The 17,987-nt window shown below is 42.6% G+C and overlaps 1 protein-coding gene across 1 annotated transcript in view; it reads left to right on the forward strand.

Moving 5' to 3' along the window:
* The first annotated feature begins 4,776 nt into the window (after positions 1 to 4,776).
* The window catches only part of LOC148031920 (dynamin), a 115,192-nt gene continuing 101,981 nt past the window's right edge, over positions 4,777 to 17,987 (forward strand). Inside the window, exon 1 of the mRNA XM_087684000.1 lies at positions 4,777 to 5,056. Within this exon, the coding sequence (XP_087540126.1) occupies positions 4,879 to 5,056 (178 nt within the window). The 5' untranslated portion in view covers positions 4,777 to 4,878. The remainder of the gene's footprint in view (positions 5,057 to 17,987) is intronic.

Genomic DNA, 17,987 nt, shown 5'->3' on the forward strand with positions numbered 1-17,987 from the left:
GTATAATAGTAAATACAATAAACTATGCTTCGAAGTTCACATTTCTAGTGTTACATCAAAGTTGATCTCATTAAACCCTTTAGAAGGTAGATAGTCCATGATGTAAGAAACAACTTTTATTCATTTTGTATTTCAAGGTGATTGCTCTAGCTCAAGTTATTCATCTCCCCAAGTAGGCAGGCATGTATAGTCTAGATTTCCTTACGCTTTCCTAGCCATTCATAATGTAGCCTTGATATCAAGAGACATAAGATGGATCTAGGAAATCCTAATGGTCAAGTTATAGATTACTTTGCAAGAAATATTCTATCATTTTATATTAGAGAATTTTGATAGTTTGATCTTGAGGTATCAACTCTACAATATAGCCTTTTGAAAAGGTATTGTATGAAATTTCTCCTCAACTGTAGGGGTACTTTTCCATGTGGATTGATGCTCATGTTTCACTTTTGCCATTAACTGCATGTGGTTTTGATACACATTAGAGGCTAAGGATAATTTGACCTTGCAAATTTTTACATGAAAGTCATGGATGCAACCACATGGTTCAACACTATCCTTAAGGGCAAGGGAGCAATCCACTCAATCTATTATGGTGGAAAAGGGTTTTTCAAGGTGGTATTTCATAGGGAAGAGGCTATTAAAAAATTAATGGTTAAGGAATATAAATTTGAGGGTTGAATTTGGCTACATCATGCCTTGGTAGCTTATTGAGATTGGGAGGGATACCCTCAAAAAATAGTGTCTTGTGTGGATGGAGATTCTGGACCTCCCCACCTACTTATGGTATTTATTTTTGGACATTAAAAAATGGTTGGGAATCCTTTATACATTGCCTTGCTTGCAACCCCATTTAGAAACAAAGTGTGTTTGATTTAGAGCAATGAGGAGAACTAACCCAGGTCCCTAAACATGGATGTGACCTTATGCAGACCAACTTAGATTTAAACTCACATGGAGTAAAATTGTAGGGGCTTGCTTAAGTTTGCGATTGTTATAAGAAAAGGATCCTACTCGGTAGTGGTTAGAGTACACAGCAAAGAAAATATAAAAATGGTGAGGTGGAGAAAGCCAATATTAACAAAGATGAAGGCTAGCGAATGGCTAAAGCTAGAAAGTGAATAATGTATTGACCAACCAATAAATGGTAGTGCAAGAAAGCATTTGAGCAAATCCTCCCCAAATCAAAACTATTTGGAATAAGATAACAATTTCTAAATACAATAGAGGTAGGCAAAACTCTTTCACTCAAATTGACAAATTCTCTCTAGAGCATCTTGATATTGAATCCCCAAGAATTGATGCTAACATACGAATGGTTTCAATGGGGCAAGGACTATATTGAGCTCGAAGCCAAAGATGGTTTGCAATATAGATTAACAACAATAGAATGATAGGAAAGGAGGGATTGCAGGAGAATCTTTAGTTTAGTGAGGAAGGGGCATTAGAAATTAGGGAAAAACAAATTGAGCATGTGTAACAATCCAAGGACATTAGAAAAAATGATGAAGGATTAGATTAAGCTAACCATAATAATTGCAAAAGGGTGCAATGGAAATGTGAAGAGGTGCCTTATTAGGAAATGGATTCCCAAGTGGGATCTAAAGATGGCCTTGGTGCATGAACACAAATTGCATGGGTAGAGTGGCATGAAGTTTTGGCATGGGTGATATACTTCACACTCAAACAACCCCCAACTCACTTACTCGGGATTCTACTTCTACGAGAGACTATTTGGAGGTGATTGGGATGACTAAATGGCACCAGAAAGAGTTATAAAAATTTTGGTTGAAGGTGAGGTAAACCCTAAGGATAAAGTGCAACTTGAGGAAGGCATGAAAGCCACATCACCCAAAATAGTAGCAGTCCTATGCTAGTTGCAATTATTGGATACATAGAAGGAAGAAAAGGTTTTAAGGGCCAAGTTGCTTAAGGAATGTTAGCAAACACCTTGGTCCCTTATGCTTATTGAAGTACCATCAATGGTTGATAACATGAGTTTTTATAGAATCTAGGGTGTTTTTGGGCTAGAGCTTGTGCACACTCAGGGAATCAAGCAAGTTAAAGCACAAGAATCGATAGTTAGTCTATTGGCTTCTTAGGTAGCAATTATTACCAATGATAAGTGGGATAGAGACAATAAAGTAATCACTACTGAGGACGATAATGGATTTTGACCATGGGCTTTTAGTCCTCTTCTAGAGGAAACACTTCGTTAGATAGAAATACACCTTTGTGAAGTGTGGATGTAATCAAATGGACCATTGGATAGAGCCTACAAGTGAGATGTGTATCTTTGAAGAAATTGAGGGTAGATGGAGCATTCCTAGGTTAAGGAAAATAAGTTAAGAGGTAGTGACTAGTAGATATACATGATATTATTTAGCAAATGTTGCAATCAAGGATGCTAAGGGTTGAACATTCCTAAATCTAGATGGTGAGAGTTTGATGGAGGCTTTGTGCTCTAACACCAAAAAGGAAATTTGGGCATTGGCACTACCAATTGCATGTTTCTTTAGAGGTTCATGATGGGTGCAATAATTCATGTGAGAAGATAGACAAAAGAGGCATAACCAACATTGCTTGCAAATGTGGAGAAGTGGAGTCTTTGAAGAATTTATTTTGGAATGGTTGCTTAACAACAAGTATATGGGAATAAACTCTCTATAGGCTATCCATCCAAGGGAGTGATCGAGAGATGGTAGAGGTTTTATTTTTAGAAGATTTGGGTTGGCTGGAGGATTCGATAAGCTTGGCTCCCAAGTTAGGCTCTTTTACGCTTCAGGCCATTTGGGAAGATAGACAAAAGAGGCATAACCAACATTGCTTGCAAATGTGGAGTCTTTGAAGAATTTATTTTGGAATGGTTGCTTAACAACAAGTATATGGGAATAAACTCTCTATAGGCTATCCATCCAAGGGAGTGATCGAGAGATGGTAAAGGTTTTATTTTTAGAAGATTTGGGTTGGTTGGAGGATTCGATAAGCTTGGCTCCCAAGTTAGGCTCTTTTACGCTTCAGGCCATTTGGGGAGGTTAGGGTTAGGCTAATGTTTGTGTCCAAAAGGCCCTCCATCAAATGGGAGTATGTTGTATCTAAAGCCAAGTGGTTTTGGGAAATGATGTATAAATTGGGTGAGGTAAAAGAAGGGGATAAGAGTGATGCACTAAGGGTAGTGACATAATACTTTTCCTCTCACTCTATATAGATTTAAATTGTTAGTTTGTTGACATAATATATTGCATATCTATTTGTGTCTAAAAGGACAAAGCCATTTCTTGAAAACTTTACTCATTGTTTTTTAACATAATATATTGCATATCCGTTCACTTCTAAAAGGACAAAGCCATTTCTTGAAAACTCTACTCACTTAACGCGTAATTATGGTTTTTCATTTTGTGGATAGTCCATTGGTAAAGTATAGAGGCTAATAATGTCTCATCTAAGACTCCTCCATTATATATTATTTTCCAAATGAGTTACATAAATGTCTTTAAATAGTCAAAACTATATATCATATGGAACTTTTAAAAAAACATTGGGACATTTTGATATTTTTATCAAGTAGGCCTAGTTATAATTGAAGGGTTGAGAAAAGAGCGACAATGAGGGGCCAATGATGTGATACTCAAGGATGCATTATTTTAAAGTTTTACTAAAAATTTACATGGCTCACTTATTTGACTTACATTAAGTGTATACCAAACACTATGCCTAGATTATTTTGATGCTCAGTGCTTTGGATTAATATTAGGCCATTGCTTCACATCGATTTTAGATTGGCGCTTTGTAGTAGTGTCAATATTTGTTGTGCACTTGCAAGGCGATGTTCTAGATGAGATTAACCTTCACTATGCCTAAATAGATTTTAATGTGATGGATGTTTAAAAATGGATTATATATATATTTTGAGAGAGAGAGAGAGAGAGAGAGAGAGAGAGAGAGAGAGAGAGAGAGAGAGAGAGAGAGAGAGAGAGAGAGAGAGAGAGAGAGAGAGAGAGAGAGAGAGAGAGAGAGAGAGAGAGAGAGAGGTGTCACAAACACATGCACGGGAGTGAGTGCGCATGGGCAGGTGCAAGCATAAAAGATTGCAAGCAGGTGCATACGATTTTAGGCCCGTTACTTTCTTTACACATAGGGTGTTGGGTAAGTTGTCAAAAAAGAGCATTTGTCTTGATGGTAAGTGTTATGAACTATGTGCCTATTGGTCACCGTTTAGGATGTAACAATTGTGAATCACGTTTTTGAGTGAACATGTTTGTCCTTTTCCACTTGGGCGGGAGTTTCCCCCTTGGACGAGGAAGTTCCTGCACCCAAACTTGTTTTTCGTGTGTGATTCACGTAACAAATCGGAAGCCACCACGTCAGCCAAATGCCCCTTCCTTTTGCATACCAAATTGGCCATCCGAGTCTATGTATAACTGACCTTAGGCAAATTGGGAAGATTGAGGCGAGTGGAAGTTGTGGGCGGCTAAACTATTTGTGAGCAGGCTAGAAGTGTGTACCAAAGCTTGGGTTAATAATAAGAAAATACTAGCGACTAGACTCGCCCTGGCGGGCGTGATTTTTGCGGGGGGACGGGTGCTGGATGCATGGCACCCGCCCTCGCGTTCTCTTTCTTTTTTGTGGGGGAGGTGGGAGGTTGTCACGTGGCACCCGCCCCCCACCTCTCCTTAACTAATAGTATATAGATATAGATATAGATGTAATATGAAAAAAATTGTACAGTAACGTAAAGTGGCTAAAACAGACCTTCTTTTGGCAAAACATCGGCGTTTTGGTTTTGGGGGGCAGCCACTTTATTGGCCTCTTTACCCTGTTTTGTTAACTTAATTTCGTCAAATTATACGAGCCGTCGTCGGGAATCGGAGGAGAAGGATGGTGATGTCGTCGTCGTCGTCGTCGTCGTCGTTGTCTGAGGATGGAGGCGGGGGTAGAGCTGCAATCACTTTACCTCGTCTTAGGAACCCTTTCACTTTGCGAGTAGGCCAGGTCTTCACTGGCTTCGGTATTGGATGTGGTATCGGCATTGGTGTTGGCCAACCTTTCAACCTCAGTAAGCCATTTGTTGTTCCCTCTTTCCTGCTGTTGTTGTTGTTGTTCTTATGACTACTATAATGTTCAGTGCTGATGCATGCGTTCGTATGACCGTTTTGGCCATGTCTTATAGAGTCAGCCTGTACCCTTCTTGTCATGTCAAGGGCACATTGTGACCCTGGTTCGGAATCGTGTTCACGTACTTCCGACAGAAAATCATCAATTACATTTCTGCAATGTAATCATGGATCGCATCTTCCGATACCTGGGCTTCAAAGACCTCATTGCATATTGAGATCGACAATATGTTCACCTTCTTCTAAACATATTTTCAAACGACTTAACATGGAAAGCAAGATGAACTTGGATGTTTGGATGTAAACCCAGCCCATAAGATATGCCAGTCTTCTTGGTGATTTGAAATGGTATATAGTATCTTGAAGATAATTTCTATCATTTGCGTGTGCTAATCTTGGAGTCTTTCAGTATGTTCAATTCTGCCAACGTGCTTTTTTGCAGCTCTCGAGGAGTATCTTTTGGTTAGTGTAGACTATAGTACAATCTTAGGCTGTTTTTCCTTTTCTATCGTAGACATTTATCACATGTCATGCAAGAAATCAACTATGGACTTCATATTTACTCCTTTGAGCTTGATGGAAATCAATAGTTTCAGCATGTAACCCCACATCAACATGAACATGCTAGATGCAATAACCAAATGCTTAGTATTCTTAGAGACATATGTACGCAACATATTTTCATGCTTTTGTTTGTTCTTTTAGTCTATCCCCATGGATTCTATTGAGAAGCCCATAATCTATAGAGCGGACTGATATGGTGTTGTCCATCTTGGGGACAACTATGCATGTGACATACCGTACATTCTAAAGAAGAGCTTGATTAGCACACGGCAGCTAGATAACGATGGATTTCATACTACCTTTGGTGATAGGAAATGGAAGATCTGTAAGGGATCTAGTGTGATTGCCAGAGGTTGTAAAAGTGATACCTTGTATCCTGTCCATGTATCTAGTGTGCGTGACCATGCTGTTGTTGTGACCGAGCAGCCAAGTATTTCTTTGTGGCATGGCCGGTTGGGATATATGAGTCAAACTAGAATGAAAGTGCTTTCTCGTTTGGGTTACTTGCCTTGTCTTCGTTCTGCTGATTTTGAGCATTGTGATCATTGTGTTTATGGTAAACATGCACAGACGTCTCATAAGAAGTCTCTTTCGCTAAAATCTTCTCTTCTAGAGTTAGTACATTCCGATGTATGTCAAATGCCAGGATTATCTTTAGGGAAGAAGAAATACTTTGTCACCTTTGTCGATGACGCTACACGGAAGGTATGGGTTTACCCTATTCGTAGCAAGGACGAAGTGCTTGACAAGTTTAAAAAATTCTTAGCAATGGTTGAAAATTAGATTGATAAGACACTTAAGTGTCTTCGCTTTGATAATGGTGGGGAATATGTGTCCAAGGCCTTTCAGGCATTTTGTGACAACAAAGGGATAAAGAGAGAGCTCACTGTCCCTCATAATCCACCCCAAAATGGAGTTGCAGAGTGTATGAATTGGACCGTACAGAATAAGGTCCGTATAATGCTGTCACATGTTGCTTTACCTCACGGTTTTTGGGCAGAGGCTGTTATGACAGCCGTACACTTGATTAATTGGTCACCAAATAGGTCTTTGGGTGGGGGGGGGGAGTTCCCCAAGAAGCGTAGTCGGGTAAGCCACCTCCGTATACACACTTGAGAGTGTTTGGCTGCGAAGCATTTGTGCACATAGGTAAGGAAGAATGCAACAAACTTGACCCAAAGTCCTGTAAATGTATTTTCCTAGGATATGGTGATGAAGGTGAAATGGGGTCTAGATTATGGGATCCCGAGAAAAGAAAAGTAGTACGCAGCAATGATGTTATCTTCCGGGAAGATCACATGCACAAACAGTCCGAAATAACAAAGGAAGTCCATAGGGTTGTATTTTGGGAAGAACTACCTTTTGGATAGCAAAATGTGCCCGTTGTACAGCAGTAAATACGTGCTGTAAATGCACCTGTAAATGTAGAAAATAATGTTGGAAATGATCAGCCAGCCATTGCCCATAATGGTGAGCCACTGGATGTGCAGGAACAACGAGGACAATAAGTTGTTAATGCTGATTTGCAGGCTGAAATGCCAAGACAACAAGTTGAACATCGAAATTTGCAGGCTCAACAGCTAGCAAACAATGATCATTGGGTTAGGAGATCGTCTATGGCTACTAGACAACCTGATAGATTCATTCTTGGTGCAAACGATGTGGCTGATTATGTCATGTTGACAGACTGTGATGAACCATCTTGCTTGAAGGAAGCAATGGACAGACATGACAACAAGATATTGTATAAAGCCATGTTGTCAGAGATGGACTCTCTTAAGAAAAATGACACTTGGGATTCGGTGCAGTTGCCTAAAGCATAGAAAATCCTTCCATGCAAATGGGTTTATAAGATGATGGTTACTTCTAGTTTCTCGCCAAAGTACAAAGCAAGATTGGTTGCGAAGGGATACAAGCAGGAACATGGAGTTGACTTTGATGAGATATGCTCTCATGTAGTCAAGATGACTACATTGAGAACCATTTTGGGCTTGGTTGTAGCTGAAGATATGGAGCTCATACAGATGGATGTAAAGACTGCATTCTTATATGGCGATTTGCATGAAAACATATATATGCAACAGCCTGAAGGGTTTGTGGCAAAAGGGAAAGAAAAGATGGTATGTAAACTCAAAAGGAGTTTGTATGGGCTGAAACAAGCACCAAGAGAATGGTATCATAAGTTTGATACATTTATGCAGTCTCAAGGTTTTTATAGAAGTCAAGTGGATCACTGCTTGTACACCAAGAAGGTAGCAGATGGCAGCATGATTATCTTGGTTCTGTATGTTGATGACATGCTGATTGCTGGCAGGGATATTCATGCCTTGGACTACATGAAGCAAGGTCTTCATGGCAGCTTTGACATGAAGGATCTCGGTGATGCAAATCACATTCTTGGCATGCGAAAACTCAGAGATAGGTCAAAAGGATTACTCTATCTATTTCAGCAGGAGTATATCTCTAAGGTTTTGCAGGGTTTCAATATGGAGGGGGGAAAAACAATTGGGGTTCCATTGCCTCCATATGTGAAACTCAGTGCAGAGGACAAGCTTACATTTGATGATGAGAAGGTTGAAATGGCCAAGATACCATATGCTTCAGCTGTTGGCAGTTTGATGTATGCTATGGTTGCTACACGTCTTGACATTGCATTTGTAGTGGGTTTGGTTAGCAGATACATGGCAAACCCTGGTAAAAAGCATTGGGAAGCAGTGAAAGGTATTATGAGATACCTCAAAGGCACAAAGGATTTGTGCATCTGCTTTGGAAAGTAGAAGGCATCTGTCGTTGGCTTTATGGATGCAAACTATGCTGGTTATGCGAATTGCAGAAAGTCCATTTCTGGGTATGTGTTTATCTTCACAGGAGAAGCAGTCTCTTGGATCTCTAGGCTACAAAAGTGTGTTGCATTGTCTACTACAAAGGCAGAGTATGTGGTTGCTATGGAGGCATGCAAGGAGGCTTTATGGCTTTCATGTCTGGTGGGAGAGCTTGGTATCATAGAGTTACTTGTTCTCCATTGTGATAGTTGAAGTGCTATCATGCTAGCACGGAATCCCATCTTCCATATAAAGACGAAGCACATACAGGTGAAGTATCACTTCATTAGAGATGTACTTGACAGTTTGAGCATTGAGCTTGTCAAAGTGCATACAGATGATAATCCTGCAGATCTTCTCATGAAGGGTCTTCTAGTAGAGCGGTTTGCTCATTGCCAACAGATCATGGGAGTTGGATAGGTATATGTATTTCAGCTTTGTACATACCTAGACTTAGCTGATTCTTTTATCCTCTTAAGGCACATTGCCTTTAGGTGGGAGGTTGTTGGGAATAAAGGGCCATCGTGCCTTTTATATGTGCACGGGTGTGAACACACCCTTAGCATATTTATACTTTTATATATATGTATCCAAAAACCTAAAGAGGTACACTAGTCATTGTACCCAAGAACATCGTATCTTACTCTTCTTTCTACTCACTGCTCTCTCTACTCGATGTGTGTATGTGTTATCTGTCACGTTCACTCTTAGCTCTGCGTCAGGCTCCAACATTCACCCTTGTTAAATTGTAGGTATTTTAGTCTATGCCTAGATTGGTCCTCAACCATAACAAGAAAGTGTTGAAACATAGGTAAAACTTCTGACTTCTATTGTATGGGATCCTAGACCTTATGTGAATAATCATTAGTCAATGTAACAAAATACTTTGCACCACCTAATGAATGATAGGGCACGGGAACGCAAACATTTGAATGCACAAGAGCCAATGGCTCATCCATGTACGTAGACTTTTTATGGGAGTTACGAGTCTGCTTGCAATATAAGTAATGATCACATGAATCATAACATGAATAGTCAAGAGGCAGTAAATATTGCAAACAAGTGAAGATTTTGATTCATTTAAGGAATATATGCACAAGATGGAAATGCCAAAGAGATTCTTGTGGAAGATTGATTGAGAGATAGTAAATATTGCAAACGAGTCAAGAATTTCATTCATTTAAGGAATATATGCACAAGACGGGGATGCCAAAGAGATTCTTGTGGAAGATTGGTCACGGCCACAAACAAAACATGATCAAGAAATCTAGATACAAGTGAGGGATACAGGTTGCGAACCTTGGCATCTCTAGTAAAAATGAGGTTGCCATGTGTAATCTTCCATGCAAAATCAATGAAAGATACATGATACCTATCATCATCCAAGTGTCCTAGGCTTTTAGTCAAAGCTGGGAGATAATATACATCATACAGCACAAATGGAGTACCAATACCAAACTATAGTCTCACATCACCTATGCCAATAATGTCACATATATGATCATCGCCTAGTGTAATCAAATATGTTGCCGTGTGGTAGGTGTAAAACCAATGACGGTACAGGGTGAAGCAACAAATATGTAATCATTTGAATTGTACTCCAAGGCATTTATCTCTTCAGTCTTACCATTGGACTTAGGAACAATGTTGCGATCATTAGAAGACTTCGTATTATCTTCTATTTTCCCTTTTCTTTTTTTGCGACTATCGTTTCACATCTTATGGCATTCTGGCCTTATATGAAGCTATTGATCATAATAATGGCAAGTAAGGAAGGACTCAGGACCATGGGACTTATTGCACGATTGCCCATGAGACTTAGACTTTCCCTTGTTGGGATGTGAATCTCTAACACGATTACTATTTACTTTACCATGATGTTCGCCTCTAATTGTAAGTGCATGAGAAGTACGGATTGCATCAATGTTCTTTCTATTCACTTCTTCTGTAAGCCTCTAATTGTAAGTGCATGAGAAGTACGGATTGCATCAATGTTCTTTCTATTCACATCAGAGCATTTAAATCTATCTTTAGGTGGATTGGCACTCATAGTAGTACGGAATGTATCCCAAGACTTAGGTAGTGTAACAAGCAAGAATAGAGACTTTTTTTTATCCTCAAACTTAATGCCGTGTGAGATAAGTGGAGTGATAATGGAGTGAAACTCCTTCAAATGAGTGGACATAGGAGTACCCTCCTTTGTTCGAAGGTCCATAAGCTTCTTTTGTTAGCAGTCATGTTTGTCATGCCTTGTCATCTCCTACCTGTGAGCCTCAGTCTGAGTCAGAGGAGGACATTAGGAGCTCTGACATGTCTGTCATGTGTTATGATGGGGGAGGCTAGTCACTCTTGACTGGTTGTCTTAGGATGTGTATTTCTTTTTGGCCTCTTTTAGTAGGCAGCCACTGGCTGCTCGGCCACTTTTTTGGTCACTGATGTGGGGCGCCCATTTTAGGGCATTTTTAGGGTGTGTGCCCATTTTAGGGTTAGGGTTAGGGTTTGTCCTTTTGCCTATTTATAGGCAGCCCCCCTCCCCACTTGATCACTTGTCTTCTTGCAGAATCTGACACTCATTCTCCCCCGTGGTGGTGCTGCCATCATCATCAGCCTGATCTGGTGTCCTCACTGACGCTGTGGGCTGCGTGCAGGGACTGATCAGTCTCCTTCCGCCTTCCCATTTGTATTCAGCATTCATTTCAGTCAGTGCAGATTTCTCTTCCTTATTTTTTGCTTTCTCTCTCTCTCTCTCCCTCCGTGTTTGTATTCCCTCTTCCGCAGAGCACTCTCACATGGTATTAGAGCCGAAGGAGAGTACACGGAGCTAAGATTTACGCAAGAGAACACCCACAACTTTGCGTTTGCTGTTGCCGTCTCTTCCCCAATAGCCAAGGCGGCCCTTCCAGGAGGTCACCATCCTTGCGTTTGCTGCAGGTACCCCCTCCAGAGGCTGCCACGCGTCACCAGCCTTGCGTTTGCTGCAGGCGCCCCCCTCTAGAGGCTGCCACGTCATCACAAACCACTTCCTGCTTGCATTTTCATCAGGGCGGCTACTCCTACAGCTGTGCGATACTCCTCCAGGCTGCGCTTTGCTGTTCTAGCTGTCGTTCCATCTCCAAGTGGCTCTTTTCCTGCTGGCGACCTATTCCCAGGCTGCGTTTTGGTGCTGGTGGCTTCTGTCTTGGTGCTATTCATTAGACAACCTTGCGTTTTGCAGCTCCAGGTGTTTGTAGGCCACCCCTACCTGCGTTTTGGTGATTGGTGACCATACTGCTGGTCATTATTCGGCATCGGCAAAGTTTTCTTTAGTGATTGGTGTTTTGCAGATTGGAAGATGTCTCATCAGTTTACAGGCTTTGATGACTCAGATGACGAGCTTTTGTCTCGACACTTATCTGAACGGAGTTGTGATTTCTATCATGAGGACCGTCGTCTGGAGTCTATTCTGCTTTCCAGTCCCCCTTCTATTCATGTATCTCGGCGAGTCCCTTTCAGTGGGCTGAAGATGCAGCCTTTGGTACCCCCTGTACAGGTACCCGTACTTCCTCAGCTGCCCAAAGAGGACCGGTTGGATGGCTCCAACTTTTCTCTATGGTCCTGCAAGGTGGAGTGTATCTTGGACTCCTTCGATCTTTGGGAGCTTGTTTCTGTTCCTATTCCCCGGCCTAAGGTGGATCCCGCAGATGGGACATCTATGGATCGTGCAGCCTTATGGGATCGGCTCAATTCTAGAGCCAGATCTTTCCTCTTTCTAAGTTTGCAGGATTCTGTCCTTGTTCATGTTCACAGGTTGAAGACTGCAGCAGACGTGTGGAGAAAGCTCGCGTCTCTCTATCAATAGAAGACGTTTGCCCACCGGATCTCTCTCGAAAAGAAGTTGTGGATGCTCGCTATTGATGATAGTCCTTCCATGAAGGACCACATCAACAGATTACAGGATATGAAGGATGAGCTTGCATCCCTCGGTCGGACGATATCTTTTGAAGCCATGGCTATGATTCTCTTGACTCAACTGCCATCGCCTTGGTTTGATGTCTTCTACACCAGCCTTCTTACATCGAGGACTCGTGAGAAGCTTCTATGGGAGGAGCTATCCCCGCTTGCCTTGGAGCATGACGAGCAACTGAGAGAGGTCAGTGCTAGTGGATCTGACTCCACTAGAGCCTTTGTTGCAGGTTCGGGAGGACAGAAGAAGAAGAAGAAGTCAAAGGCAAAGAAGAAGGATAGTTCTTCAGGCTCTGACTCAAATTCAGAGAGACTGAAGTGCCCACACTGTGGGAAAGGGACACATCTCAAGGAGAAATGCTAGAAGAAGTACCCTCACCTTCGTTCGGGAGCGAAGGGTGGATTTACATCGGAGCCTTCTTCTACCTCTACACCAGCTGTTACCCATGAGTCAGTGTTCCTTCATATCCATGCTTTGGAGGAGGATCCTTCTTCTGTGGTTGCAGTGTCTTTTGCGCAACCTTGGTTAGTGGACAGTGGTGCTTCGAGTCATATGACTCCCGGAGGTGATTTGTTACAGGATCTCCATCCATCAGAGGGTTTAGTCACTGTTGGTGACATTATATCAGTGCCTATTAGTGGTGTTGGCACATTGCCTTTGTTTACCGACCGACCTTCGAGCTCCTTTTCACAGGCCCTACATGTTCCGGATTTGGGCCTTTCCCTCCTCTCAGTTTATGGCCTTACGAGGCTTGGCACACGAGTGATCTTCACCGAGCATGCCGTTTTTATTGAGGATTCTTTTACAGGAGCTGTCTTATCTACATGTTGGCAGGAGAGCGGGCTTTACAGGCTTCATTCCCCTTCTTTGATATGCAGGGTCCTCTGCGGCAGTCTATTGCTATACCTGTTCCCGCTTGTGCACCTTCTATTCCACAGGTTCCTTTCCATCCCCCACCTTCTTCTCCGGTGGTTCCCTCGTACCCCCCATCCCTTTTAACGGGGGACGATCTCGGTGATGCGGCTGTGGATTCCCTGGCCCCTAGTGTTTTAGAGGGGGATTCCTAGGATCGTGAGGAGCTCCTTTAGCAGCAGTCTACATCGCCGGACTTCATCGACATTGGCATTCCTCTTGCCACCCCAGGATCTATTTCCTCTTTGGCCTTCAGCCACATCCAGGATCTGAGAGGGGGTGTTAGCAGTCTTAGGATGTGTATTTCTTTTTGGCCTCTTTTAGTAGGCAGCCACTGGCTGCCTGGCCACTTTTTTGGTCACTGATGTGGGGCGCCCATTTTAGGGCATTTTTAGGGTTTGTGCCCATTTTAGGGTTAGGGTTAGGGTTTGCCCTTTTGCCTATTTATAGGCAGCCCCCCTCCCCACTTGATCACTTGTCTTGCAGATTCTGACACTCCTTCTCCCCCGTGGTGGTGCTGCCATCATCATCAGCCTGATCTGGTGCCCTCACTGACGCTATGGGCTGTGTGCAGGGACTGATCAGTCTCCTTCCGCCTTCCCGTTTGTATTCAGCATTCATTTCAGTCAGTGCAGATTTCTCTTCCTTATTTTCTGCTTTCTCTCTCTCTCTCCCTCCGTGTTCGTATTCCCTCTTCCGCAGCGCACTCTCACATCTTTAAGGAGTATTACTGAGATGCAAGACTTTTCTTGTCATAAAGATCACATATCTTTTGCCATAAATCATAAGCACTACATTTTTTTCAATAACATTGAAATAAACTTACTTGGACAACGACAAGATAATGGTGGACTTGCATAGCTTATCCAAATCAGCCCATGCCTTTACATCAAACTCCTTGGGCTTTATGCCTTTGCATTTCAATGGTTGAATTTACTTCTTTTGCATTGATAGTCGTCAAATTTGGGTCTTCTAGTAATTAAAGTTTGATGCTACCCAACTTGTTTATGTTAAACATGGCACTATCCTTAGTAGCAGATGCCATGATAATTGCAAAGCGAAGACTAAACAGGCTGTTGTAATAGCAGTAAAACAACCCCTAAACCAACTGCAAGAGGCAGGGTATTATGCAAGATATAGCTGTCCACAAAACAAAGTAGAGTGCCTATTATAGGCATTTACTCTCAAAGAAACTGCTCAAAACTGAAATTTTAGCATGACAAAACTGTAGTAAACAAGTACATAACTGTGAGCAAATGACCAAAAATACAAAACTTCAACTACGATGAATATCTGGGTAGCAACTGGGATATGTAATGCAACTAGCAGCATGAACTACTACGGCGCCAAATACTATCAGAGACGCAAATATGTCAAGAACATAGATGCAATTCCAAACAAGAGAGTAGTATCTGTCCAAATTTGACAAACCCGTTTGATAGGAGGAAGTATTGGGTGTACAAACCAAAAGCTAAATCAGCTCATAATCATCAATGACTGCAAGAAAGTGTATACCGAAACCAACTGAGCGTATATGCATACGCAAGAGACTCCTACTATCTCGAATTAACCAAGCTTTGTAATGGGAAATATCAAAGTGCTCTTATGGAAGCAAATTTGGAATGTCCAAGAGCAAAGCAAAGCTCAATACATGTGTCTCATAGCAATATGTCCGGGAGCATATAACTGCAATAATTTTTTAAACCCATAAATAGGAAACCATGAAAGTAAATAGCCACTATAAGTATATATCCAATGGAGTCAAAACTAAGGCTTAGAGCTCAATATAAGCATATCCAGGCATAATAATCAATGCCGAGCATCAATACATCCATGTAGCATCCTCAAAGTACGTGTTGGCATGTAATATATAAGCTTTCGACTTGTAAGCTTGCTATCCACAGGGTATAATAGCAAAGAATACTTCAATGACCGAGCTATTTGAGCTCTAACGGATCCAAAAGCGTGTCCCAAGTATCAATACGTCATCTAGGCGCATAACAAACTTGCCCATAAGCATTTGTAGAACACTAAACGAGTCAAATACTTGCTGTCCAGATAGTATATAGCAGGTCTGTCTTGAATAGTAGCGAACAAGCTGGTTCTAAACACAATGAACAATAGGTTTGTTCTGCACACACTGAATAGAAGATCTGTCTTGCACAGAGTAAACAACAGGTGTGAACATCAGGTCTGTCCTACACGGAGTGAACAAGTCTAAATAGTAGGTCTGTCCTGAATAGAGTGAGCAGCCAGAGCTAGAAGAGGTGAAAAATGTTAGGAACAGGGGCAGCAAATCAGGCAATCATGCTGATGGCTGCTAGTTGTCAGCTACAATGGTTGAGCTCAATGAACAATGCAAAGGTTCGAAGAAAGGCCCTGATCAATGTTGGGAAGGGTGGAAGTGATTAGGGAAGCAATGGGACTGATGCATACCTCAATAAGTGGCTGCGATGAAAGCTGTGAATGAAGCTCTCTTCCCGGGCTGAAGCGAATCTTGGTGAAGCTCCTCGAATGCCTGCTCTAATACTATTTGAAAGGTGGAGCTAGAGTGGGAGTACATGCAGAAGCAAGAGAATGCAAGATTATGGAGCTTACCGTATGCAGGAACTCTCATAGTCACAATGTGTGACTTGCCTTCCCTTATTCTATCGTCATAGAAAAAATTAAGAATAGTGTGACGGTGATGGCGGTGAGAGAGTCTCCTGTGTAGACTAGGGCTGTAACTATACGCAGGTCTCCCGAGTCTCCCTCACAAAGAAGTCTATGAGCTGCCTTTGGGAAGGGCCTTGAGGTCGTGGAGTAGTCATAATCTTGAGGAGCATGTCATGAAGCTCTTGTATCTTAAAGAGGAAGAGGCCAAGGCATTGCTGATCAGCAAAATCCATGACTTTGGATAGTGGTCCAAACCCGTTTCTAAATAGACATTGGAAATGGTCTTAGACGTCATGATAAGTTGGGTAACGACAGATATAATAATCCTCTGTCTTTGGTTGTAATTGACATTTTTGGCATATGCACTCCTTTGGTGGGATGGTTCTGTATTTGCCAATCTCAATCTCTAGCTGATGTGAGGAGGTGTGCAACTAGCCAGTAGTGTCAGAGTGCAGCGGTGCGGAAGCGTAGGACTGAGAGAGAGAGAACGCAGAGAGAGAAGAGAGAGAAAGAGACAGTGGAAGATGAAGATCTGCTGTATAAAGTGTGCTGAATACAAAGATATGTAGATATATACACGGGCGCAGTACGCTGGACTGCGTGTCTCCACCTCGACGATGCAACCTGCTGTTCACCTCGAAGTCCGCTGCAGTCTGCACTTTCTCCTGTCTGAAATCTGCGAACAGAGACGGAATCTGCGCGTGTCACCGGTCTGTAATCTGCGAGCAGAGAAGTGTAAGAGACTGCTGGAAAATTGGCTATTTATAGCCAGAAATCTGGGCGAAAATAGGGCGCCAGAAAACAGCCTGTTGGCTGCATTAAATGCAGCCGACTGCCTGCACAGGTCGGACTGCCACGTGGCAGTCCGACTGCACACTGCTGTACCTGTCCGATTGCACTGCTGCCACTGTACTAGCTGTGATCTCTAACACCCCCTCTCAGAGCTTGGGCAGGGCAGAAGCTTGAGGGATCTGGAATGTCTCCGAAGTAGAGCCTGGGGAAGTGCCTTCGTAAAGAAATCCGCAAGATTGTCCTTCGTCTTGCAGTACTCCACAGTGATGGTCTCATCCAGAAGCTTTTCTCTGATGAAGTGGTACTGGATCTCGATGTGCTTCGTCCGGGCATGAAAAACAGGGTTCCGTGCCAAGGCAATGCAACTCTCATTGTCACATTGTAGCAAAGTAGGACGAGTTTGGGGGCACCTAAGCTCCTCCAATAATCTTCGAAGCCAACAACCTCACATGTGGTGGAAGACGCGGCCCGATACTCCGCCTCAGTAGACGAAAGGGCTACCGTGGGCTGCTTCTTTCTACTCCATGAGATAACACTTGCACCCAAGGTAAAACAGTAACTTGTAGTAGACCGCCTGTGGTTCATATCACCGGCCCAATCCGAGTCACTCCAACCTGCAAGGACAAGATCTGAACCATCCGTCCCTGCGGGCTAATAAATCCCTAAATCAGACGTCCCCCTCAAATACCAAAGTATCCTCTGAGCAGCCTGCCAATGCACCGTCTGAGGTTCACTCATGAACCCTACCAAGAGCCCAACAGCAAAACAAAGATCAACTCGAGTGTTGAGAAGCCAAATCAGGGACCCAATCAATTGACGATAGCGGGAAGCATCCGCCATAGGAGAAGCTGAATGGGAAGTGGCCTTCCAGTTCGGATCCATAGGAGTAGAAAGGGTCCGACAATCCTCCATCTCAAAAGACACCAAGAGCTCCTGTACATATCTCTGTTGAGAGATGAAGATCCCCCTCTGAGACTGATAAATCTCATGGCCCAAAAAAAAATGGAGTAGACCCAAGTCCGTCATCTCGAACGTCCGATGTAAAGCTGACTTCATCTCTTGGACCTGCTGTGCATGATCACCTGTGACAATCAAATCATCAACATATAACACAAAAAGCACACAACCATCCTCGGAAGTGTGAATATAAAGCTGCGGATCGGCCTTGGAACGCCGATATCCCAA

This window comes from Lygodium microphyllum, chromosome 8 (assembly GCF_053477565.2).
Source record: "Lygodium microphyllum isolate KBCC chromosome 8, Lygodium_microphyllum_v1.1.10, whole genome shotgun sequence".
Classification (NCBI taxonomy): Eukaryota; Viridiplantae; Streptophyta; class Polypodiopsida; order Schizaeales; family Lygodiaceae; genus Lygodium; species Lygodium microphyllum.